Source organism: Pyrus communis, chromosome 11, assembly GCF_963583255.1.
Source record: "Pyrus communis chromosome 11, drPyrComm1.1, whole genome shotgun sequence".
NCBI classification, from domain to species: Eukaryota; Viridiplantae; Streptophyta; class Magnoliopsida; order Rosales; family Rosaceae; genus Pyrus; species Pyrus communis.
The window spans coordinates 9,245,781-9,271,116 of record NC_084813.1 but is presented as its reverse complement, the minus strand read 5'-3'; the positions used below and the strand labels follow the sequence as shown (position 1 = coordinate 9,271,116).

The following is a 25,336-nucleotide window of genomic DNA, read 5'->3' as shown; positions in this document are numbered from 1 at the left end:
AATTTGTTTATTTATTTTTAAATAATACAGATTATATTTATTCAATTAATTAATTAATTTTATTATATTAATCTCAAAAGATATCACAATATAAAAAATAAAATAAAAAGTATTTAATTTGTAAAATTAAAATCTTTGTACGATTATGTTAACATTGTAAACAAACTATTCTCAGTGGCGCATTGTCTCTAAGTCCAACTAGTTCTCTGGAAGATATCCATCTCTATAAATTTTGAGTTCTAAAAATAATCGCAAAGCCAGTACCACTCATCTATCCTATACTCAAAATCATGGGTATGGGTCAAAGCTTCATCATGAATTTCAACAGTTTTGTCATGCTTGCACTCTATGTATATCCACTCCCTAAACCGCTAAGTCTAGGGGTGGGCATAAAAACCGCCAAACCGCAAAACCGCATCGAACCGTAAGAAAAAAAACCGAAAAAAACCGTGTTGACCGGAAAAGTCAACTTTGAGTGAAAAACCGAACCGAACCGTTCAAACCGGTTCCGGTTCCGGTTTCGAATGACCAAGAACCGGCCGAACCGAACCGAACCGTTTTATTAATAATAAATAAATAAATTATATATACACACACATGTCATGGTATAATAGGTTGAAAAATAGGTTGAAAAATTGTGTACAGGAGCTGCTGCTTCTTGCTTGCTCTCTGAAGTCTGAAAACCTACAATTTGCTTCATCATTTTTTTGTTTGTTGACTGATTGACTAGTGCATATGTATTTTAGTTGTCTCTTTTTGTTGACTTGGTGCCACTAACAAAGACATTTGCATTAAAAAAGATGTGTTGTATGCAACTTTATGTAATCAGTTTTAGAAGATGTATTTGAATGCATAATGATTTAGTGTTCAAATAATTTATTATTAGGAACCGTAAACCGGCAAGAACCGAATCGGAACCGGTGTAGACCGAACCGTAATGTTCTAGTAATAAATTTAAGTGGAACCGCACCGAATCGAACCGTTAATATATTTCGGTTTCAGTTCCAATTTAGGGGTGGAACCGCACCGTGCCCACCCCTAGCTAAGTCCGTAGCTTGGTTATGTAGTCCGACATACCCAATTCTTCCAGGTCGATCTCAAAGTTGTTCTAAAACAGAAAAAAAAGGGTTGGTTTTTTAAAATACACTAAATAAGTAAAAAAATATATATAAATAATTAATAATTAAAACCACACTTACCGAGAGCACAGCCATAATCACCTCTTTCACCTTGGGGGAGATATTCTTCCATATATAGGCTTTCATGGGGTACCATGCGGATGATGGCACTCATCTCAGCAATCAACAACATGTTGACTTCAAGGTCCGCACACATGTTTCGTAGGTTGTAAATGCTGGTCCTTCCTTGCCTTATGTGGATAATGAGCGCGCGTGATGACGACATCTATGAAAAAAAAGCAAACAATTTCTAGGATGTTGCTATTACTCATTGTGGGTCGTTACTTGCTCCGGGCATGGCAAACCAATCGAGATGTTTTGGATTTAGGCATGTAGTCTTGATATGTATGCCATCAATATCGTAATTATAAGGATGTCTTAACTGCATGTACACGGAGAACCGGGGGGGGGGGGGGGGGGGGGGGGGGGGGTGGGGGGGGTGGGGTGGGGAGGGACTATTTATTGCTTTCTTGATTAATTCCTGATGTCGGATATGTTGATCTTGAGGAGACACGGTCTGAAAGCAGTGGTAAGATGATTCTAAAATATCTTGGGATCTCCGTCTTCATCTTCTTCAAAATTTCTCGAGCCCTTAGTTTTATGAAAATGTTTAGAACTTTTCCCTTTCTTTTCTTTCAGTTCTTCAAGATTCCCATAAATTATGGTTGCTTTCTCGAGTGTCATACCAGCCCCAGTGGCCAATTATGAATCCAAATACAACCCTCCAATGGTTGAGGTTTGCAGAAAGTAAGAGAGAGAAATCTTTGTACATCATCACCAAAATATTTGGAGCCGTATGTAAGGTTTGGTGGGAAGCTAGCTACAATACCCAAGCATCTTTACCTGAGTCTTTTGAACAATATGTGGTGGGAATATGAATTTACTCTCAAGAAAGCACCAATTTCAGGAACAAAATTTATGCACCGTCGTATGTGGTGGAATATGCACAAATCTATTTACCTGTAAAAGAACAAACTACTGTAAGTAGCCAAAGACTAGGGGTATACCTGTTAAAGGCTCTATGACGGTCAAGTTAGTGAGTAATATTATAAGACTTGAGCAGTAGGTAAGAGAATAAGTGTATGATAATTGCGTTACTAGAGACGAACTTCAGAATGGTGTATTTATACTAATAAAACTAAAGAGTTTTTAGGATAAGGAATCCGCATAAAACCGGGACGATCCCAAATGATATCTAGATAGTGTATCCTGTTAGGAGTATGAATACTTGCGGCGCATACCAATCTTTAGATTGTATGACTTCGAGAATATAGGAAACTTATTGATTCCTTTCTGGATTAGGTTTTCGTGTCTTGTGAAACGAGCATGGTCAATCTCAACAAAGTCGTTGGACTTCGCCCACTACTCCGGTATAGGATGATGGTGACATCGCTACTTCATCTGTACAGCTTTACTGAGAAGCTATTGAGTCCATGACCAGACTTCTGAGGTATTCATATTCTGATCCACCTTACTCCGACCTTGATAAATCATGGTCCCACACCATCCAAATATTGGTCATAACTTCTATAGTGTAACATGATCCACCCTTTGCCTATTGTGCATGTTTTCAAAGAATTTGATCATCATAACAACTTGATATACTATTAACCATCCCCTCCAGTAATGATTTTCTCCCATTTGAAAGTGCACTTTCTTGTTGCAATTTGCAATTCACGCAACTATTTTTATCGTAAAAAATTCAGCAGCATCTCCCTAGGGTTCCTCAAGTGCACGATGTAGATACTATAAACAAATATCTAGTATGCATAGAAAGAACATTAAGAGGATACAAACGAATTTTCAACGAGCGAAACTTAACCACGTTCACAATAAACCTAAATACATACTAGTGCACTTTCAAATTGTTTGAACTTGCATAATTCAAGAATCAGTTAGATTGCGGAGGTGCAAATTGCGTCTTCACTCACATCCAACATACTCTCAAATGAGTCTAAGGTTTTTTCAAATTTAGTATATGAATTTATATAACAAAATTCACTTCGTATACACGGTTCATGAAATTTTAAAAAAAATTCACACCATGATTTCCTAGATTAATGATGCACAAATGAAAATCACTTAAGCAACATATGTTTCAGTAAAACGCAAACTCAAAATTTCATATAATTCACAATTTACTAAAATCTAAATTAAGAGACGAATACGTACCTTTCTTTTAATTTTCTTCGAATCCAATCACAAACCTACAATACACAAAAGTAATTAATCACACAATTAAACAAAAGAACATTTAACAACTAAAATTAATAACCTTATATCAATTGGGAGAAGGAGAGATGGGGAGATATAAGTGATGAGGTGAATGTGAGTATGAGAGAGAGAGAGAGAAGGATTTTTGCAAGAGGACCAGGACGGCGATGGGGAGGAAGAAGAAAAGAAAGGAGATGGAGAAAGAGAAGGCATGAACCTTTTTAATGAATACAGAGAGAGAGAAGAATTTTTGCAGGAGGACCAGGACGGCGAGGGGGAGGAAGAAGAAAAGAAAGGAGATGGAGAAAGAGATGGCATGAACCTTTTAATGAATACAATTTTGTCCGACAAAATGGTTTGTTGGACAAAGCTAAGAATGTCGTTGAGTAAAATAACAAAGTGTCTTGGGTTTTTTATAGGTCACTGTGGACCTTTGCCAATTGTTAACAAAAGTTGCCTGACGAAATAGTTCGTCGGGCAAATTATGATACAATACAGCCAATTTTTTCCCTTGGCGACAAAACATTGCCCAACGAATAGTACTTTTCCCTACGAAATTCTTTTGTCACGATAAGCCTCTAACAAAACCCTAAATATTGACCAGGTTTGTCTGACCACTTTTTTTTCGTCTAGTAAAGTTCCTTGACCCTTACCCGACAAAAAATGGTTCGTGCAAATGGTAATTTCTGGTAGTAATGACAATTGTTCTGAAGTTTTGCACTCATATACCTCGGAATTAAAAAGCTACTAATAGGAAAGAGTAATGTTTTCTACCATCCTTTTGTCTTGAGAAAGTTTTGTGTGTACTAATGTTATTATCGAAGTGTTATAATATAAAATTATTACCAAATGTGTTATAATATGGTAGATGACATATATGTTTAATACATCATTTCCAGAGTATATTATTGAGAAGTAAATAGATGTATCATAGTTTGAATATAATAGTAACACCACGTGAAGAGATTTTTTTGATATACTCATATGTACCCTAGGATTTGAATTTGGATTAAGTCACCTAATGTGCTAATTATTAGATATGCCCTATAATTTGCTGGTATCCACAGTATGGATATTTCTAATCTTAATTTACAAAGTTGCAACACATTTCACCTTGTCATACTCATGCAACGAACTATATAATATATAAATGTAGGATTGTAAATGAGTATTAGATTTTAAATGCTCCAAAAAGCAAAGCTTAGAAAACGACCCCAAAGAAAGAGGTGGTGGATGGTAGGCAAAGACATACTTCCATAATCTTTTGGCCATCAGAATTTTTTGCATAATTTATGACTTAATACATGCCATACATGAAGCTCGAACTTCAACCATTTATTTTGGGACATGGCATAATGGCATGCCATGCAAATTAAAGATTATAAGTACCATTAACTAATTAGTACTACGGTTTATAAGCATATTTTTCCTAACTTGTATGACGAAGACATTATACTTGTGTTGGTTCAGTACCTAATTAGAGGCTGGTTCATTGTATGCTTAGCCCAATTTCCATTCCTTCAAAGTAGAATATCGTCGTAACCATAAATAAATAAGTATCATCAGCTCATCTAGGCAAATATATGTATATCTAGCTAGCTAGCACAGGTTTATACAAACCCAAAAGACAAAATAAAGGGGAAAAAAATACAATACACCACCTCTAGCTAGGTTAAAAAGAAGGGGGAGAAGGGTTGGATTTGTAACTTTGTACATTGCTTTGAATTGCAAAAATAATTATTGGCAAGCAAAAAGCAAAACTTAGAGCAAATGGAAAAGCTTGTACATATTGCTTTCTCCACTTTGCTTCAAAATTATTGTCCATGCTTAAAAGGACTATAGAGTTCGTGCTTGCTTTTTGTCCACTTATTCTGAGTTGTTGGTTTACGCATCCAAAGCTAAAACTTGGGGCGTCCTAAATTTAGTGCTCATCTGCAAAGTAAATAATAAAGAGAGAATTCTGTCAGTATTGAGCACCAAAAGTCAGACTCGGATCACCTCCGGATCCCAGTCTCCGGAGCCAACTGAGCAAAACATCTCATCCTTCTACTTTTGATCCTATGGTCAGAAATAAATTTAAATATTGAAAGATTCTTACGCAAAACAAAGCAAGATGAAAATGAAAGGATGAGATGTTTTGCAAATGATACTCTGGAGGCTGGGATTCGAAGGTGATCCCAATCCTCAAAAGTCTAGCTGTTGGGGTCTGAGGTGGCAACTCCCAAACTCAAACCTCTTACTTTAATTATGAAGCACTACTATAATTTGATAATCCACACAAAGATTAACTTACATGAAACCGATGACAGTAAATAACATGCACATAACGTTTCAGTTTGATAATACATTTTTCTGTATAAATTTTTCTTTACATGACAATACGATATTAAACCAAGACGCCACACTAGCAGTGATTTCATTCTAACTACGTTGCTCTCAACTCTACAGTCAAAATGAGAAGAGAGAGAGATTAAGAGAGAAGAGAATCCTCCTCCCACCCATGAGCTTTAAGCTGAAGTATTCGTATCATTAGGATGAGGAGTGAGGATAAACACTAGAACCAAATAAGTGCAAAAGGAACTATATGATTTTATTTGTATATAAGTACTACTACCAAAGGCTTAAAAGAAACCAACATTTGTAATATTGAATCAATATATATCCTCTTGAGTGTCTTAATTATTAAGGAATTAAAAAGCAGCCAGCTAGAACAACTGACAGAATTTTAGTGCACGGATAGGATACAGTGTCCTTAATTAGTACTATCTTATCTATTTTGGACCAACTTTATAATATATGGCTTCATATACCATCTAAAATTTCCTTTAAACGGCTTCTTAGTTCTTGGCAAATGGGAGCATGATTCTTAGCACTCATGAATTATAATAACACAACTTGATTAGTTAAATAATTAAAAAGAATAGGATTTGGACATGTAGAAATTTGATTAATAGAATAAAAATATATCACTACTGAATAAAATGTGAATCAACATTAATATTGTGAGAATTATATTGGATCTGATCCACATATAAAGGTCTGAGCCATATTTTTGAGACATGATCAGGCCCTTTTACTCTTAGCTGGTCTTGTTAATTATTTGACTTGAATATATTATGTTTCAATGCTTTTGATTTAACTCTAAAAATCAAAGGCAGATTCTTTGTCCTCTCATTTTTCGTGTCCTTCTATTTGTGTAGTCACGGTTAAGCCACGTTAACATTTTATATTATTATTTATTTTTGTCTTATTATCTCTACCAAAAAAAAAAAATATATATATATATATATATATATATATAATATTGACGTGGCTTGACCGTGACCACACAAACAGAAAGGCACAAGATATGAGTGTAGAGAATCTGCTTCCCTTAAAATCTAACCCAATTCGTACTTGATTGATGTACTTTTATTAGGTGATTGATTTGAGCTAAATTGATCTATGGTCCAAATACCCAGTACGATTGACCTTTTAATTAACTTTATGCAACTAGTTACACTTAATCCTTAACTCAGCTCAAAATTTGAATCGACCAAGGGCGAGTTAGAGAAAGTAGTGACGGATGCATGTTCATAATCATGGGTTGACAACCCTATCAAATTTCGATTAAGCTGGAGTTAGTCATCCAATCCAAACTTGGTTTGCTCGAATTGTTACCTTCTACTAGACCCTAAATACACATGTGAAACCTATAACTAAAGTGTAAATATATCTTATCACATACATTTTCTATTCTTTTTATATTGTCTTCTGTTATTACAGTGTCATGATATTTTTTTTATTATTTGTAAGTGAAATGTCTTAAATTCGCACTTCGCAATTAACTAACCTATAATTTGACTCAAATTCTCCACTTCTTAGACCATGTGTAATGGTTGAGTTCAAGCTTAAAAATTCTTAACTTCTAGATTTACCAATATAGCACCACTAATTAGTTTTTTTCAATTAAGTTAACCAAAATTTTATCAATGCGAAATGTATTATGATTTGATATATATAGGGAAGTGTTATTGGCACTCCAAAAATCTCATTCTACACTCCTCATAAGTGTTTTTTTTTTTTTCTAAATATAGAAAGTTTGAAGTATAAAATGAGAATTTTGGAGCACCAATAACAATTCCCTTTTTATATATAGCAAGATTCATGTAATTTACAGATCATCTCTTGGTTTTTTGATTAGGGGAACGGGATGGAAAAGCTGAAATTTTATTGTGATGGAGTCTATGCAATAATTAATGTGAGTTTCTAAATGGCTTATTATATTAGCACCCCACAAATTGTTGAATAAACCCTACATACTTAATACACATCACATTTGCTTTTTCACTTAAAAATTACCCTAATACACCATACATACTTCCCCATAATACCCCACACCCCACATTCTCAATATACACCTTGTATTTTCTACATACACCCCCCACATTTTATGTACACTCCACATTTCTCATATCTTATAACACTCATTTTTAATTGGTAAAGAGAGGTGTAGTCTATCCTCTGTTAGTCTCATGCTTTAATCAAATAAAGCTTTTAATTTGGACCAAAAATGCGGATTGGAATTTGACAAAAATGCCGCCTGGGATTTAAATTATATATGGGTTTGTTTTCAATTCCATTATTAAAACCCTTGTCGTTTATTTTTTATATTTGGTGGTAATTTAGGTGTTTAATTCTTTATGTAATCCTTGTGATCTCTAAAAGATGAATATGAATATAGAAGTTTAAATAACGCAGCAAAAGCAAGATTAAATATTTATTGATGTCGTCGAAATCACTAAAACAATGAAAAATATGAAGTCTTACCTCATGTAAAGCTTTTGAAATGTTGATTTCATGTTCCATTCATCAAAAATAATTTTTCTCAATCAACATATATGTAGTTTCATTGGTTGGGTTTCGTTCAACAATGGAGGGTAGGAGGGGTTTTGAAAGTTGAAGAAGAGAAATAATACGCTAAAAGTGATTTGGGATGTATTTAGAATTTTTTTTTTCTAAACCTAATAAGGTCAAAATTGTTGTAACATCCCACATCGCCCAGAGGAGTGATCCTTAAATGTATATTCCCATCCTTACCTAGCACGAGGCCTTTTGGGAGCTCACTGGCTTCGGGTTCCGTAGGAACTCCGAAGTTAAGCGAGAAGGGGGCTAGAGCAATCCCATGATGGGTGACCCACTGGGAAGTTGCTCGTGAGTTCCCAAAAACAAAACCTTGAGGGAATGGTAAGCCCAAAGCGGACAATATCGTGCTACGGTGGTGGAGCGGGCCCGGGAAGTGATCCACCCCAGGCCGGGATGTGACAATTGTCATTGCATAGTGGATAAATAAATCATTTAATACGGTGGTGGAGCGGGCCCGGGAAGTGATCCGCCCCGGGCTGGGATGTGACAATTGTCATTGCATAGTGGATAAATAAATCATTTAATATTAAATTTTAATATGAGATGTATTTAACATTTTGTGGGGTGTTAATATAAAAAAACCTTTCTAAATTCGTCCACTAAATGAAGCATCAGTGGATATATGACTACTTAATTACTTGGGGAGCAATTTGTCAGAATGCGTGTATGAATCTTCTTCTCTTATTCATATTATCAACACTTGCGATTGTTTATTCCACAAGAAACATTTCTGTGCATGCGTGTATGTACGTATAATTATTATTCTACGTTAACCTCTTAATTTTGCAGTCTAAGGACCAACCCTACTATTATATATTGAGCTGCCAGGGGCAAGAGTGCTTTGACTAACAACCTTTTAATTTTGTGTAAATTACATTTTTCCTTTAATTACCAACTTGGTTGGTTCCTTTAGACCGTACAATTCCTACAATGGGACAATGGTGCGTACCACCTAGTGTTACAAGTTTATGAAACATATAACTGTTGTAAAATTTATTAAATTTTTATATGCAGAAATCTAATTATCAATTTTTCGAACCATTCAGTCGTAGTAATTACAGATTAAAAAGGGGGATTAGGTGTGAGGCCCACTTCATATCGAACTTTAATAACCCCAACCGTCTATTTTGTAAGTCTCGATTCATAGATCATCCTTGCAAAAATTCAATTCAATCTGAAACTATTTGCCTATTTAATTATCAATATAAAATTGCGTTGTCTATTATATAACAAAATATTCGTTAATTTCTTTTAACTCAATTAGATGTATTAAACGTTTCCAATTTGACTAATATTTTGTAAGAATGATTTATGAGGTGCAACTTGAAAAATAGACAGTTTGGATCGTTAAAGTTCGATGTGATGTGGACCCTACAACTAATCCTCATTTTTATAAAAAAAAAATAAAAAATAAAAAATAAAATAAAAAAAAATAAAATTAAAAAAAAAAAAGGATTCCTTCCCTTAAAGGTTTCGTGATATTGTAATACCCTTTTCTCTTACATAACAACCTCCACTGCAACTAAGATAATAGCCTAGATTATGTTCATGGACCATTCAGCGGACATCTAATTTAAGGGGGCCTTGCATTCATGTTCATGGATCTAAATGTTGATTATGAGATTACAGCTGATTAATTTCTGGAAATTAAAACTTTCTACGTTCACATACATATAGAAATGGTTTACTTTGTCAAGGACTTCCCCTTTAATCCGCAGATTCACATCTGGAAGTGTATGGTTCGGACTAGTCAACTTATATGGAATGTCAAACACGTCAAATTAATATACAAAGAAAAGCATGTCAATATCAAGTATAGTATACATATAAATATCAAATATAAAACGAAAAGGAGTCCAATAATTGAATCGCAAATCGTTACTGTGTGAGATGAATTTACAATTTGAACCCACATAATCTAGGCTGCAACATAAGCGCCTTAAAATTAGGAATTTTGAAATCAACGATGGTGATTATCAGACTGTAACTTTTGTTGCCTAGCAGGACTAAGTACTTCAAAACATTTGTTAATAGAATCATAGCTGTATTTTGTTTTCCAAATGGCAGTAAATTCTATTATACACAAATAGTAACGTTTACTTTCTCTACTAGAATATTAAATTACAAAACGGTTCAAATCCATTCCATCGCTGGTGAACTGTAACATCGAATAATACTTGGCATCCCTTCATAGGGGGAACACATATGTCACATCTCATGCGAATTACATATTTTTACTATAAAATTTTCATATCACACGCCTTACAAATAATGTATGTATAGAGTTATAAGGGTTCTCGTAGAAGCCATGTCCTCTTTAAAGCAAGGCTGCTTTGTTGTCTCTCGACCTGTTTGTAAAATGTTTATGTGTGAAAACTGAAAAACTTTTTTTTTTCTCCAATGTTGAAAGTGTGAATACTACATTTATTAGAGCTTTCTGGCACTCTGGCACTCTTCTTCGGAAACTAAACCACACAAACTTGGTGCTCATCCCTAAGGTGAAATGCCCTAGGAATATGACGCAATACGGGCCCATCGCGCTATGTAATGTAATCTATAAGATCCTAGCCAAGGTTCTAACTAATAGACTCAAGAAGGTGATGCCGAAAGTGATTGGGGACAATCAATCTGCCTTTGTAGCTTGGAAGCAAATTCAGGACAATATCCTAGTGGTGCATGAAATTCTACATTCCCTGCTTCACCAAAAAAAAGGAGGATCAAGCAGGTATGGCCATAAAGCTGGATATGGCTAAGGCTTACGATCGTGTAGAATGGGATTTCCTCATTGGCATGATGGCCAAATTGGGCTTCGCGCCACTGTTCTGTAGGTGGATTAAGGAATGTATTTCTTTCAGCATTCTTGTTAATGGAACCCCGTTGGGATTCATACGGCCAAAGAGAAGCCTCAGACAGGGGGAGACCCGCTCTCTCCTTTCTTGTTCCTGCTCTATACTTAAGGATTTTCTATGTTGATCAAGAAAGGTTTGGAACAAGGTGCCCTACACGGTTTTAAGATAACGCCTAACGGGATTCCATAACGCATATTTTCTTTGCGAAGGATTCTATGTTGTTTGAAAATGCCACAGTGGAGGAGGCAAAAGGAGTAGTAGAAATTTTGAAAGTGTATGCACGGGGCTCTAGTCAGGAAATTAACTTGTCCAAAAGTTCGATTTTCTTTGGATCAAAGGCCTCAAAACGAAACAAGGTGAAAATTAAGGAAACCTTTGAGATTCAATGTAAACAGGGATTCGGGAAGTATCTAGGTCTGCAAGCAGATTTTGGGCATTCCAAAAAAGCAGTTTTTGCGGAGGTTCGGGATAAGATTAAAGCCTGTATGGCAGGATGGGATGAATAGTATCTGTCCCAAGCTGGGGAAAAGGTCCTTGTAAAAGCTATGGCCATGGCTTTGCTGAATTATGCCATGAGCTGTTTCAAGCTAACCATTGGGGTTTGTCAGGATGTCGAGAAAGCTATTCGAAATTATTGGTGGAGAGGCAATGATCAACATAAGGGAGTCCATTGGATTTCCTGAGACTGGTTAATGAAGCAAAAAAAGTTTGGTGGTTTGGGTTTCAAGGACATCCAGTGTTTCAATCTAGCATTCCTAGCCAAGATTAGGTGGCGGCTTACCCAAAATCCGCTGTCTCTCCTAGCATTAGTATTGAGAGAGAAATATTTTCCCAGGAAAACCTTTAGGGAAGCTACTAAAGGGAAGAACACTTCATGGGGATGGAAAGGCATTTTCAAAGCCCGGAAGGTGTTGCATTAAGGGCTAAGGTGGCGGGTGGGCAATGGAGCAAACATAAATATTACAGAGGACTCATGGTTCCCTAAACCCTCGACGTTTAAAGGTAGACCGAGAGTAAGCCTTAAAGGAACTATGGTTAGTCACTTAATTGACCCAGCCTCTAATTCTTGGAAGGTTGATTTGATCTCGACTGGCTTCAATCGGGATGATGTGATCCCAATTTTAAGTATCCCCTTAGACCAATATGGCTATTGTGATAGATTAGTGTGGCACCACACCACGAATAGGGAGTACTCTGTCAAAACTGGGTATGGGGTGGCAATGAAGCTCATGGAAAATGGTGTTTTAGGAACGAAAGGCCGAGGTGCCCCCAATGAGGTTATGAAACAAAACAAGGTTTGGAATAAGATTTGGAGCTTGCAGGTCTCTAACAAAATAAAAGTCTTCATTTGGCGATGATACAACAACGCCTTGGCTGTTAAACGCAATCTCAAAAGACGTCATATGAGGATTGACAATGTGTGTGGGGTTTGTAATTCGGTTAATGAAACGGAAAACCACTTGTTCTTCCGTTGTGATTTCAGTCACTTATTCTAGTTTTGTTCTCCACTTCATCTAAATTCTCATGCACTGGAAGGAGCTAACTTCTTAGAAAGTTGGGAAAAGTTCTGTAATCAGGTCAAGGACAAGGAAGATACCGATGAGATTTGTCAAGATTTTGCCTTTGGTCTGTGGAGGTTATGGAAAAATAGGAATGAGATTGTGTTTAATGGGAAACATCGTCAGCCTCTGGAGGTCTTGGAGGCTTGGAGGAAGAGTACCTTTGAGTACAAAGATGCTCAGTTATGGGATACATCCATCAATTACCCAAAAAGGACCCAGACTCTAAAGACTGCAGAGAGACCATGTGATCAATGGCAGAAACCAAGGATTGGTATTATTAAGATCAATACTAATGTGGCTTGGCGCAAGAACACCATGCGTGCAAGTGTGAGCTAGCTGAGACATGGTTTTGAGGGGTTGCTCCTAGTTACAGGAGGTTTGGGGAATGGTTTCTGTCATAGTGCAGCAGCTGCGGAATCTTGTGCGATTCGTGATGCTTTGGTGGCTTGTATCGACCATAGATTGGATCAAGCGATTATTGAATTTGATGCTAAGTCGATAATTCTGATGTTAAGGAAGGAAGTGACTCAAGACTTTAGTATTGAATGTATTCTTGATGACATCGAGGTTCTTGCGCAAAGGTTGAAGTCGGTGACTTTCACCTTTGTGCCTAGGGATTGTAACCGTGTTGCCTACTTAGTGGCTAAGGATATGTTCAAGGAGGGTCGAGCTATTACCTAGGATTGTATTGCCCCATCTTTCTTGTTTAATACCCTTGCTCAGGATGTAAACATTTATATTCACCTTTAATTTATTCTATCTTTCGGAAGAAAAAAAAATGTGTATATTTAACATACTGAAGCTTTAATATTGACCTGAGGCGTGCATGCATGCATGCATGTAAAACCAAAAACAACGTCTTATTTTATTTATTTGTCAATTTGAACAAGCCATTTAAATTAAAGATATGATGGTGGAGAACTATAGTGTACTCGCAAATAGCCGGGTTAGAGCATAAACGAGTGATTACAGCTAATCTTAATAGAAGTAACAAGGCAGGTCCTAACATTTCAGAGTGCGCGATGATTATGTTACCAGAGATGAACTTTAAAAGAGTATTTATATCAGTCTGGATATAGACCTTTTTAGAATAGAATCCTGTATTAAATTTGGAGATCCCAGAGGATATCCAGGAGTAGATATTGTATTCTTTTAGAAGTGCGATTACTTGTGGCGCACGCCAATCCATAGATAGTAAAAACTTTAAGAATATAGGAAACCTAGCTGATTATGTGTTGGATCAGGTTCTCATATCTTGCGGAACAAGCATGGTCAATCTCAATGAAGCCATTTGGACTTCGCCCACTGCTCCAAAACAGGATGATGATGGCATCGCTACTCCGTTAATCCAACTCCACTAGGAGCTATTGAGCCCATAACCAGACTTCTAAGGTACTTGTATTTCGATCCACCTTACTTCGGCTCTAGAAAATAATGGTCCCACACTGCCTCTAACTATGTATGTGAACTTGTTCTCATTAAGGATGGATAGTTATCCAAAGACCATGGCTTTCAGAGTAAGTTGGAATACATACCCCTTATTCTTTTATCGTCGTTTGGTGATCTGGTTTCACAAAGTAGACGAAACATTCCGGATTTAGACGTGTTGTCTAAAGAGTCGTTCCATAAAGGTTGTAATGATGAAGAGTGCCTCAGCTGCATGTGTACAAAAACTAAGAAACTTCCTTCAATACTCTAAACGGATTCTAACCGTCCGATTTTCCAATCCCAAAAGAAGTCGATTCGTATTCAACAGTTGGATGGTTATGCAACACCTCTCTTATATAACTCTGAACCCTTCCATTCGTCTTCCCAAAAAAATCCCCAAATTGCTTTCATTCCAGAAAAATGCTCCAACTTCTCTCGCTTTTCTTCATTAAAAACTATTTGATCATTTCATGCTTCTCTCATGGCCGCGTCTTCAAGCAAAAAAAATAAAATAAAAATTAGATCAAGAACTCCTCTTGTAATATTCCACTGACAAGACTATGTAACCAAAAAGAAGGGCTGACATCTGTTCAAAGCCACCAAGACATTTTGAACCAATGCAAGGACTAGTGGGAACCTGGGCAGAATGTACAAGTTAATCTTCCTACCTCTTTCTGATCTTTAGCACCCATGCACTATAATTCATCCATGGTACTTTGATTTAGGCTTGATATTTCCTTTGCCTAATCTTTTGAAATGAATTATGATTAGTTATGACTTGGTCATCTATGACCTAGCTCCAGTCACCTTTAGACTTATCACCTGTTATAAACTGCTTAATCAATGGTATGAGGCTGAACTGGTTTTCAAGAATTTAGAATGTTGCACAACGCGCAAAAAAACTTTGACAGTCATTCCTATTTCACGCCAAAGCCAAGTTTCATATGGGCATCATATATCCCAGATGTTCTCTAACAAGACAAGGATTGGTAGAATGATGTTTTGGTGGTTGATGGTGACTGTGAAAGAGGTATCTCTAGGGTCACAGTCAAGAGAGTTCATTTTTCTAATTTTTGTCTTAACAATGACCTATAGAACCTTGAGGGTGTGTCAAGTAGAGCTAATTAATTGTATGTTGCAAAACCGCTGAGCACTGAAGTTGGAATGGCTGACTCCCCTTTTTCGATGCCTAGATCACTAAAAAAACGCAGTTGTTAGTCATCGTTCCAGGTTTCCCATCTTGGATCCAAACTGGATTGAAATGTAAGATTTACAAGGGAATTCATTCACTTAAACCTAAACTTTCACCAAATATGGTGAAGAAAAAACGAAAGCAATCCAACAGTGCATCTTCATTATTAATTATTTCCTTCTAGCCATGACAGCTATATGAAAGAATGGCAGTCAAAGTGGTATCTGATGATCCTAAAGGAAAGGCTGAAGTTCATCTGATAAGAAGAATGTGATGTAGTGTCGCTCTGGAAAACATAGGTCTATAGGTTTCAACAATATAACCCTTTACAAGAGAGACTTAACCTTCCCTCTTTCCTTCCTTCGGACCAACGCAGTTGCAGCAACATGAGCCTAAGTTCGAGCCTTCATCTTTGCAACAACAGATCGCTTCACCGTTCACCAAAGTGAAGTCCATGTCCCTGAATCTTCCCTTCCCCAAATTCCCATACTTTCAATAACAAAGAGTCTACCTGAATCTACTCAAGTGCCTACCGAAGCCAGTACTCCTTTGTTTAGCTCTGACTAGAGTTGAAGGAATGGCATAACCTCCTTTTATGATTAGGTCCTCTCTAAACCAGGTTGTCCTTCCGATGAATGCTAGAAGACTTCAGAATTCAGACTGGCTCGAACTCTACTTGGCACCAAAATTACCCTGGTAAATTACAAGGAAATTCGTACACCCTTTAAGGATTCTTTAATGTGATGTCACGAAAGCCATGATAATCCATTTTCGTTTTTATAAAATAGCTTTGGTAAATTTGCTCTTTCTCTTTCTTATTTGTGTTGATTAGGCTCATGTATAGACGGAGACGGTTCTCTTTCGTCAAGTGAAGCAGATTAGTTCGCTTGAGTAGTCTTTCTTGCATGAGTTGGAGACCAAATTTCAACTTGACCAACAGTTATAGGCTTAATCAACAAAACTCCAAAAAGTGCAAGCGGAGCAATAGCCATGAAGGAAGCTCGTGACGTGGAGGTGAAGAAGCTAATAAACCAACCCACTTTCGAGGAGATTAAGGCAAATGACAGGTAAGCAACCCTTACCACAGTGCGGGAAGAGCTCGAGCTGGGTCACAAAGCAAAAGTTGAGGTAAAGCAAGCTCGGGTGCGGCTTGAAGCAGAATCAGAACTAGGGCTGTCATTGGAGCGGAATGCTTGGGAAAATAAGTGGACCAGTCTTCAACTAGAGGTGGAAAGACTTCACCATGAGGTCGAACAAAACGATAGCGCATGCTTTATAGCTTTTGAAAAATGAGCACGAGTCGAAACTAGCAGGACTGCATGCATCATTTAAGAATGTACAAAGAGATATATCTTTGGGTATATCTGGGTTACACGCGACAAGATCACCTGGAAGGTTGAGGCGTCTATCATATTCTTAAAGAAATCCAAGAAGCTAATTTCCCCGTTCCAGAGTACCTACGGAATAAGATCTCTGATTTGAAGGCGTCCGAAGAGAAGAGATCTAGTTATAGTGGTGATCCACCAGCTGATTCTTCCACAGGTCCTCCAATCACTGATAAAGGAAATCTGTTGCCAAAGTGGATCATTGATACATTTTCGATAGTTAATTTGATTGTCATGATGGGGGCATGTCCCTTCCAAGATTAAAATTTATTTGCCCCAGTGATGGGACTCAGGCCTTTCCTCTTTCAATGTATTTTGGTTATAAATGAGTGATCTATTGAATGATGCTTATGCTTGTGTCTGAATAGTTTTTACCCAAGTGACTAAGTGCTTGGAACTTTCCATCCTTTGGTTCTACATTATAGAATATAGTTTAATCCGACAAGCTTTTCGAAGTAAGCTAACTTTGGAGTAATAAATAACAAAGCAAAGCATGAATAAGCTTGTGGCCCCTGGATAGAGCTCAAAGCCCCTTTGGTAATGTTGAACCCATGGAAAATGTTTTGCTCTACATTTTCCTTAGTGCATTGATCGGATTAAGGACGAGAAAGTTTCGTCTTGTGTCATGAATGGATTAAACTGTGCGTCGGATTTGTTTGTTCTTCTTGCCCAATTCCAGGGTTAAAGGTCTTGATATTTGCAACATAACGCTAAGTGAGGATTCCTCTTTAGTTCGAATTGCTTGTCCATCCCCAGTGAATCTTAAATGAAAGTTCTTTGGAGACTTGGTTACTAGCATGTGGGTCGGAAATACCTTTAGAATCCTTTTTTCAAACACTATGCGTCGAATTTGAGCATTTCTAATCGAACTACATTAGCTAGCTTGGCTGAAAAAACTTTCTATGTATCAGAGCTTTATCAAAATAAAATTTCTATAGGGGATTGCCTAGTCTCGATGCCCCATTCGGACCTGCTTAACACGTGGTGTTGTAGAACATACTTAACTCAATATGTTGGTTTGGGATAAAAGTAGTCACACTCAGCGTTAGAGTTTAGAGCCATCCTCGGATGCTTCCAGATCGACCTTTTGACTATTCTCTCGAATGGCGTAAAGCCCAGGTTTGAATTTATAACCAACCTTTATGATTGTATAATCTTTTTGGAAGCCAAATAGTGCATTGGACTTGCAGATTATAGGGCCATGTTGCCATGTATGTAGCCCGCCAATCGTAACCGCACTTATTACGACTCGGGCCTCTCAAAATGCTAACTGAACAATATGAAATGCACTAAAAGAGATTCATTTGACATTATTACATTGGATTTTTTTCCCTTTCAATTATGCAAAGTTTCAAAGTTATGTGTTGCTTAAGTGATCAAGGTATTCCCTGCATTACCTAAAAAGAGAAAGAAAAAAAAAAAAGAAACAGATACTAGTCACAAGATTATTAACCTCTAGAATTTTTTCATTGATAAAGGAAATAGGGTTGTTGATAAAGGGGTGTGATTAAATCCGTAGATGATTACCTACATATCTCCTAGAAAGAGAATCAAATCATTGGTGTAGTTCTAAGAAAAGATGATATATTATAAGTATTACATCACGGATCATCTTCAAGAAATAGTCTATGGTGGGGGGTTAAGGAGATGAATTCTTTGTGGACTTGTCTTCATGCAGGTAGCGACATTGTGATTAAGTTAGAATGGATAACCTACATATCCCTGGAAGGATAATCAAATCACATGTAGTTAGGAATATAGCTTCACTAATTGATTTGGAGGCGTTTGGGAAGGGAAGGTCTATCTCAGAGTGATAGGGACTCCTCATCTTGGTGTTGTCTACCATCTTGAGGGTAGGTTTCTTTGCTAAGTGACGATCCATAATGTGTGCTTGTTGGACTTGTCTCTGTCCTTTGGTTCAGGTGAATCCTCATTTCTTGCCTTGCCCTTGACGAACTTCCAGCAATGTCCCTGATCTAGTAGTTCTTTAGTGTAATATCTTAGTGTGCGACAATTCCAGGTAGCATGGCGGGTACTATAGTGGAAAGAGCAGTATTCATTCAGATTTTTCTTTTCCAGGTCATCAGGAAGTGGTTTTGTATGTTGGAGGTAAGGTTTGTCTTAATTTGTGAAGGATGTTGTTGATGTAGTGTCAAAGTAGTGTATAACTTCAGCTTGGGTGGCGCTTACTTGTCCCAATGACCTCTTATGTTAGTCTAATGTGGAGAATAAGGGAAGTGACGCAGTCGTTCTTCCTACGATCAGTCTTTTGGCATAGTTTTGATCAATAGCATCTTTTGGGTTTTATCGTCTCAGTCGGTGAAGTCATCCACTACGTCAAAACACTCTGCCAGGGTGGCGTAGTATATTTCCTTTTGTTCAATTTCTGGAGAGATGCGAGTGATAATGTGACATCCCACATCGCCCAGGAAAGTGATCCTTAAATGTATATTCTCATCCCTACCTAGCATGAGGCCTTTTGGGAGCTCACTGGCTTCGGGTTCCGTAGGAACTCCGAAGTTAAGCGAGAAGGGGGCTAGAGCAATCCCATGATGGGTGACCCACCGGGAAGTTGCTTGTGAATTCCCAAAAACAAAACCGTGAGAGAATGGTAAGCCTAAAGCGGACAATATCGTGCTACGGTGGTGGAGCGGGCCCGGGAAGTGATCCGTCCCGAGTCGGGATGTGACAATTTGGTATCAGAGCCTAACCCTGGTCGCGTGTGTGTCGACAAGGACGTCGGGCCCCTAAGGGGGGTGGATTGTGACATCCCACATCGCCTAGGGAAGTGATCCTTACATGTATATTCCCATCCCTACCTAGCACGAGGCCTTTTGGGAGCTCACTGGCTTCGGGTTCCGTAGGAACTCCGAAGTTAAGCGAGAAGGGGGCTAGAGTAATCCCATGATGAGTGACCCACTGGGAAGTTGCTTATGAGTTCCCAAAAACAAAACCGTGAGGGAATGGTAAGCCCAAAGCGGACAATATCGTGCTACAGTGGTGGAGCGGGTCCGGGAAGTGATCCGCCCCGGGTCGGGATGTGACAGATAAAGACCTTGTTTGATCGACATGGTGGCCAGCATGTCGTTTAACTTTTCCACCTTAGCCAGCTCCGCACTGAAACGCTTCAAGTAGGTCATAAAACTTTCATCGTTAAATTGGGGAGTTATTCTGAACAAGGCCTTGTGACGCTTGCAGACATCATGATACACTAAATAAATGGAGGGGAAAAGGTCAGCTAGGCTATCGAAGGAATCGATGGATCTGACTGGCACCTCTGAAAGCCATCTCATTGCAGGTCCTTCTACTCTGGATGGGAACATCTTGCACATCCAAGCATCATTGTTATTGTATAACGCCATATAACATTTTGGTAGTGCATAACATGATAATATGGATCAGAGTCCCTGCGGAACGATTTGAATCGGGGCTGGGTAAATTTCTCAAGTGACGGTGCGGAATGATAATTTGGTCATTTAGAAGTTCATGACAATCCATATAGTTTTATTAAAATCCATAATAAAAGTCTTACAAACTCGATTAAAATTTATGTACAATTTAATTAAAATATATGTAGATTCTATGGAAGTCAAACAAATTTCATGAGTTCTATGAATACAATACACCTCCTTAATCTAGCTTCATGAAAAATCAAGAAAGTTGATCCTCAAATCCTACAAGAATTCATATATATAATATCGTAAAAGTTAAATACAATAATCATTTTTTCATACCAGACCAATTAATTTCATTTTGAAATATAAAAAGTAGATTTTTTGTGTTTGCCATTACTCTGACCAATTTATTATTCATATTAGCAGGTGTTGTCATACATGAATTTCATGTAATTGGTTTATTTATATTTGAAGAATGATAACTACCTTCTCTTTTGTACATTTTTTTTTACCTTGTATTCTTAAGACCTATGTGAATATTACTTGATGGTTGAAACAATTTATTTATAGAACACTCTATAAATGTGAACAGAGCTATAAATTAATCAAATAAAAAATCGTTTGATCATTCGATTAACATCGTTATGATTTCATCATTTAACTGAAGAGCATGGCTTGTCTATGATTGGATACAAGTGAGATGACTAAATGAGTTCGAATTTATTTAATTTTTTTTAGATATGATCTTTAAATGGTGATTTAGAAAATAAATAGTTTGGACTATCAAGTAATATTGTAGTACCTTAAAAATAAAGTAAAATGCAAAAATAAAGGTACAAAAGGGAATGCAGCTAGCATTCTCCGTCTTTTATTGTATCTAAGTAGCCAAAATCTCGGACAAAAATAGTAGAAGCTAAACCAATCCATAGTAATGTCATTTGAATTATGAACACCAGGTTTAAGAAGTTCATCATACAGTGGAAGAGTAAGCTAAACCTCACAATGTGTTAGCACTCATGTGGTTCAAATTTGCTTTTGGCGATAATCAAACCTAAGATCTCTCACTTACAAATGAAGCAAAATACGATTAGACCATAGTACTTAATGGCACTCCCTCTTAATATCTTAAAGAAAGAAAAAGAAAATATCTCTCTCTTAATAGCTAAGTCTGCGTGGTATAGTAAGTGTTTCCAATTAACCTTTGTTTACAAATCAAAAGGTTGTATTCACTAATTAATCCATTATAATTCTCAATCTGCGATTTTGATTACACGTGAAGCATGTCAATCTTGACCGAAGGTGAGTTCAAAAAGTGACATTTGTCTAGCAATATGCCTCGATTTCTTTACATTTCACCTAACATATTACCTAAAATTTTGGCTTTATGAGAGAGCACCTTTCATTGTATATGGAATTTAAAAGTTGAAGCGACTTGCAAGTAACACGTCCACGCACAAATGCTTTTCAAATACAAATATCTTTGTCCTCATTAAATAGCAACGTATACATCTCACTTTCACATCTACTATTGGGACCAACATAAACGTTAATTTGGATTTAACCACAAATTAGTTTACCCAAGTTAATTAAACTAGTTTGTATTGTCCTTTTGTCGGCCTAAAATTTTGGCTTGGATTGGTAACTTTTGTTCTATCATAATCTATAATAAAATAATGCATGCCCATGGTTTCGACATACGGGAAGTGCCAAGTCATATGTGACTAAGGTTAACTCTAGAATTAAAAGTGATATCCTATTAAATTACACACAAAAATACAATTATTATCTCAATAATTGATGGCCACCTTCATATATTTCATATATTAGACAAATGACTAATTGAATCTGATCAAACACATGCCAAACTTTTCATAACATGCCATGGTGATCCTATATTTAGTTTTCACTACATGTGTGTGGTCAAGTTACCAATTGAGTATGATCAAATTCCATGCCAACTACTCACCAAGCTATTCTTTTGCCATTGTAGCCAATATACGTTGCTATAGGGTTTTTAAGTTCTTGGGTAAGGAAGAGCGGGATAACAAGTTAAGATTAAGATATGTTAATTTGAGCCTCAAATTTGGAGTAAATAATATTAATTATAACAAAAAAAATATTTAAGCAATGTGCTTATATTAATGAGAATTGTTTTTTACAACGACATATTTACACTAGGAATTAACAAAGTTGGACTAAATCACATAATAAATTAATCTTAATAATTTAATATCACACTAGCAATTTGCAGAAGTCAAACCCAATACATACAAATAGAAAAAAGTATATATCTAATGAAAATGTGGTACTAAATAACACATTAGCAAGAATTAAAGTCCTTCAGAAAATTAACGTTTGACCGTATCCCTCAATGATTTGGTAAACCATTGGATTTTGAAGAAGTCTTTACGCCAAAATCTTACCCTGTCAGATTTTCTCCCTGAGTAGCCTAAGTGAATTGGGTGAAGTAGTTGAGTTCAAAACTTTTGCATCTATTTTGTGTCTAGTTCTGTGTGAGTCCCTGCACCCTCTCTTGTCAAAAAATTAGATAAGATACAAAAGATTTGAAGTAAAACTAGGGAAATGGTAAATTCTAAATTCATATCTATGTCAACAAAACAAAAATCCTACAAGATGGAAATGACATTTTTTTTGTAGTAACAGAAAACAATTATGCTCTCCACCTATTTCTTTCCTGCGTAACAACTAACTATTTAACAAATTAACATTATCACTCGCTTCCCCACCTATTTCTTTCGTGTGTAACAACTAACTATATAACAAATTAACGTTATCGCTCTACTGAATCTTACACGATGATGATGCTAATAATACTAAAAGCAACCTCTCTTAATTAATCAATATCTGATCTGTCAAATATTACCTAATCCATCTGTATCAAATTAACAGCCTAACATATTTTTTGAATTTAAATTTAATTGAAATTGATATCTCCTCTGTATGAACTTAACTTTTTACTACTTTTATACATCCTAATTAAGAAAAAGCTTTAATTTAATAATTACTTGGTTTACCCAATAAATTAATCAGTCCCTAAAACTTTCATTCATCTACACAATCAAATGTGCTGGAATAGGATTCAATTTGGATTTTCACCCACGGTTTCAAAGTCTTTTTTCAGTCCCTAAAAAATGAAATATTAAAGTTATGGTCATGATCATTGTCTTCGTATTTGGGTATGTAATTGTGTAAATGTCTTAGCTGTCCGGTCAAGGCCCTTTACGAAACCCTAACATCAATAGTGCTGTTTTCTTTTCATTTGTATTTGGGTATGTGATTGTGTGTATAGTCTGCAAAAGTAGCCAATTACCAACCAAAAGCAGCCACTTTCTTATAAAAATTGATAAAAACAAAGGGGAAAAGAGAGAGAAAAAGAAAAGTAAAGAAAAGGTGACTATATTTTTAGGGAGGGCCAGCGTTTTGGTAGTGTATCAGTGTATTGGTTTCACTTTAACGTAGTGGAATCACATCAGGATGTAGTGGAAGTGGTACTGTAGCTGTAAAAGCAGGTTTGAGGTTTAAAAAATAAAAATTATAACATTAGGCTCTTGGATCTTTTAAAGTCCAAATTAACCCTTCAATTATTATGGTAGAAGAATGTGGCCCCAAAATGGTCCTTGTAAATTGGAGCTTATGCATGACTTGGAAACTAAGATTCAAATGATTACAAGTGTTTTCAAACTTTCCAGCTGACTTCTAGATCTCAAATTCCATGAAAGATTATTGGAATATACAAATGAGAAATGATACAAAGATCCTCTCTTAAAATAGAACATGGACCGTTCGTGATCTCATATTTTTTATATAATATTCTATAATGTTGACATGAAAATTATGATGAAAATATAAGATAGCGTAAAGTCCATAAAGAGTCTTAGTTTTGAGAGTCTTCTTAATATTTCTTTATACAAATTATATAGAAATTTTTTATAAAGTTATGCATGCATTGTCTTATGTTGTCAATTATTACCTGTACTGCAGTTGTAACAATATCACTTTTTTTAATATGAAAAAATCAATAACAAGTTCGTGTGGAAATCATGCACGTTATTTGCAGCCGAATGATATACAATATGATATGTTTCAAATAAAAAGTGAGAAAATTAAGAAATAAGATCAAATAAATTATTAATTTCCCCCAGCTGGTTCCTGCAGTCTCTATATGCTGTACGAACTGGTACCCTGCGATGAATATACCGTACCCTTCTTTCTTGTAATTTTGTATTCCACATCCAGACACATACGGGTTGGAAGGTTGGAATCTGCTTACGATTTTAAAAATAATCGAATTTGAGGGTAGTAAAGAAGAAAACACGTAAGGGTAAAAGCCTAAAAATTTGGAATGGCCAACAATTTTTTTTTTTTTTTTTTTTTTTTTTTTTTGTGCTTTCTTAAGCAGTTTCTTCAAGAACATAGAAATCAATCAAGGACTTAAAAGCTGAAATTTAGAAAGAAAAAAAAAACAACTGCAATTTGACACAATTAATAAAACTAATTAAGCGACTTCTCTTTTATTGTTTATCAACAATAATATAAGACGTACTCAAATCTTCAAAATACGGGATATATGCATGAGGCAAAGCTTATTACTCTTACATTCTCCTCTGCTGCCACAAATTCTTATAAAACTTCTCTATAAACTCCTCCGCCGCTTTATCTACGTGGTTGTCCTCGTCAGCCTCCCTCAACGGAAACGGTGAGTCCGTTATCCTCAGCTGGCGGACCATAGGGCTCTTTCCGAACCCGGGAAGCACTGGTGATGCTGCCACGGATGCCACCGTCTCCACAGCCCACGATTCATTATTCAACATCTCCAAAACCGCCTTGACGGCACCTGCGGTCGCCATCTCATCATCCTGAGTTAGCGGTGCGTGAGCACACGTGAAGAAGTTGTTGTGATTACTGTGGTGGCGGCGCTTGCCCATGAGGTGAAAAGGGTAGTTCGGGGTGTTGCTGCAGCTGAACTCATACTCTCGTGGGGCGGCAGAAGAGGTGGTGCTGCTGTAGTGGGGGTGGTTGTGGTTGTGGTGATGGTGGTGGAACATGAGGTTGCTTAGGGCTTTGCTGGCAAGTTTGCCACGCTTCATCATCATGTTGAGGTCGAGTAGGAGCTTTCGCTTTGAAATTCCCTTTTTTAGCATGAAGAAAGCTACACGTACTATACTCCATATTCTTCTGGCAATTACTGGTAGATTATTTTGTTCCAT

The 25,336-nt window shown here is 36.7% G+C and overlaps 1 protein-coding gene across 1 annotated transcript; it reads right to left on the bottom strand.

The window, feature by feature from the left end:
- Positions 1–24,721: 24,721 nt before the first annotated feature.
- On the bottom strand, positions 24,722–25,336 carry LOC137708976 (uncharacterized). Its single transcript, XM_068448128.1, has one exon. The coding sequence runs from the start codon at positions 25,334–25,336 to the stop codon at positions 24,722–24,724; it is 615 nt and encodes a 204-aa protein (XP_068304229.1).

Coding starts and splice junctions, on each gene's coding strand:
- LOC137708976 (XM_068448128.1), bottom strand. CDS start 25,336: ATGGAACAAAATAATCTACCAGTAATTGCCAGAAGAATATGGAGTATA.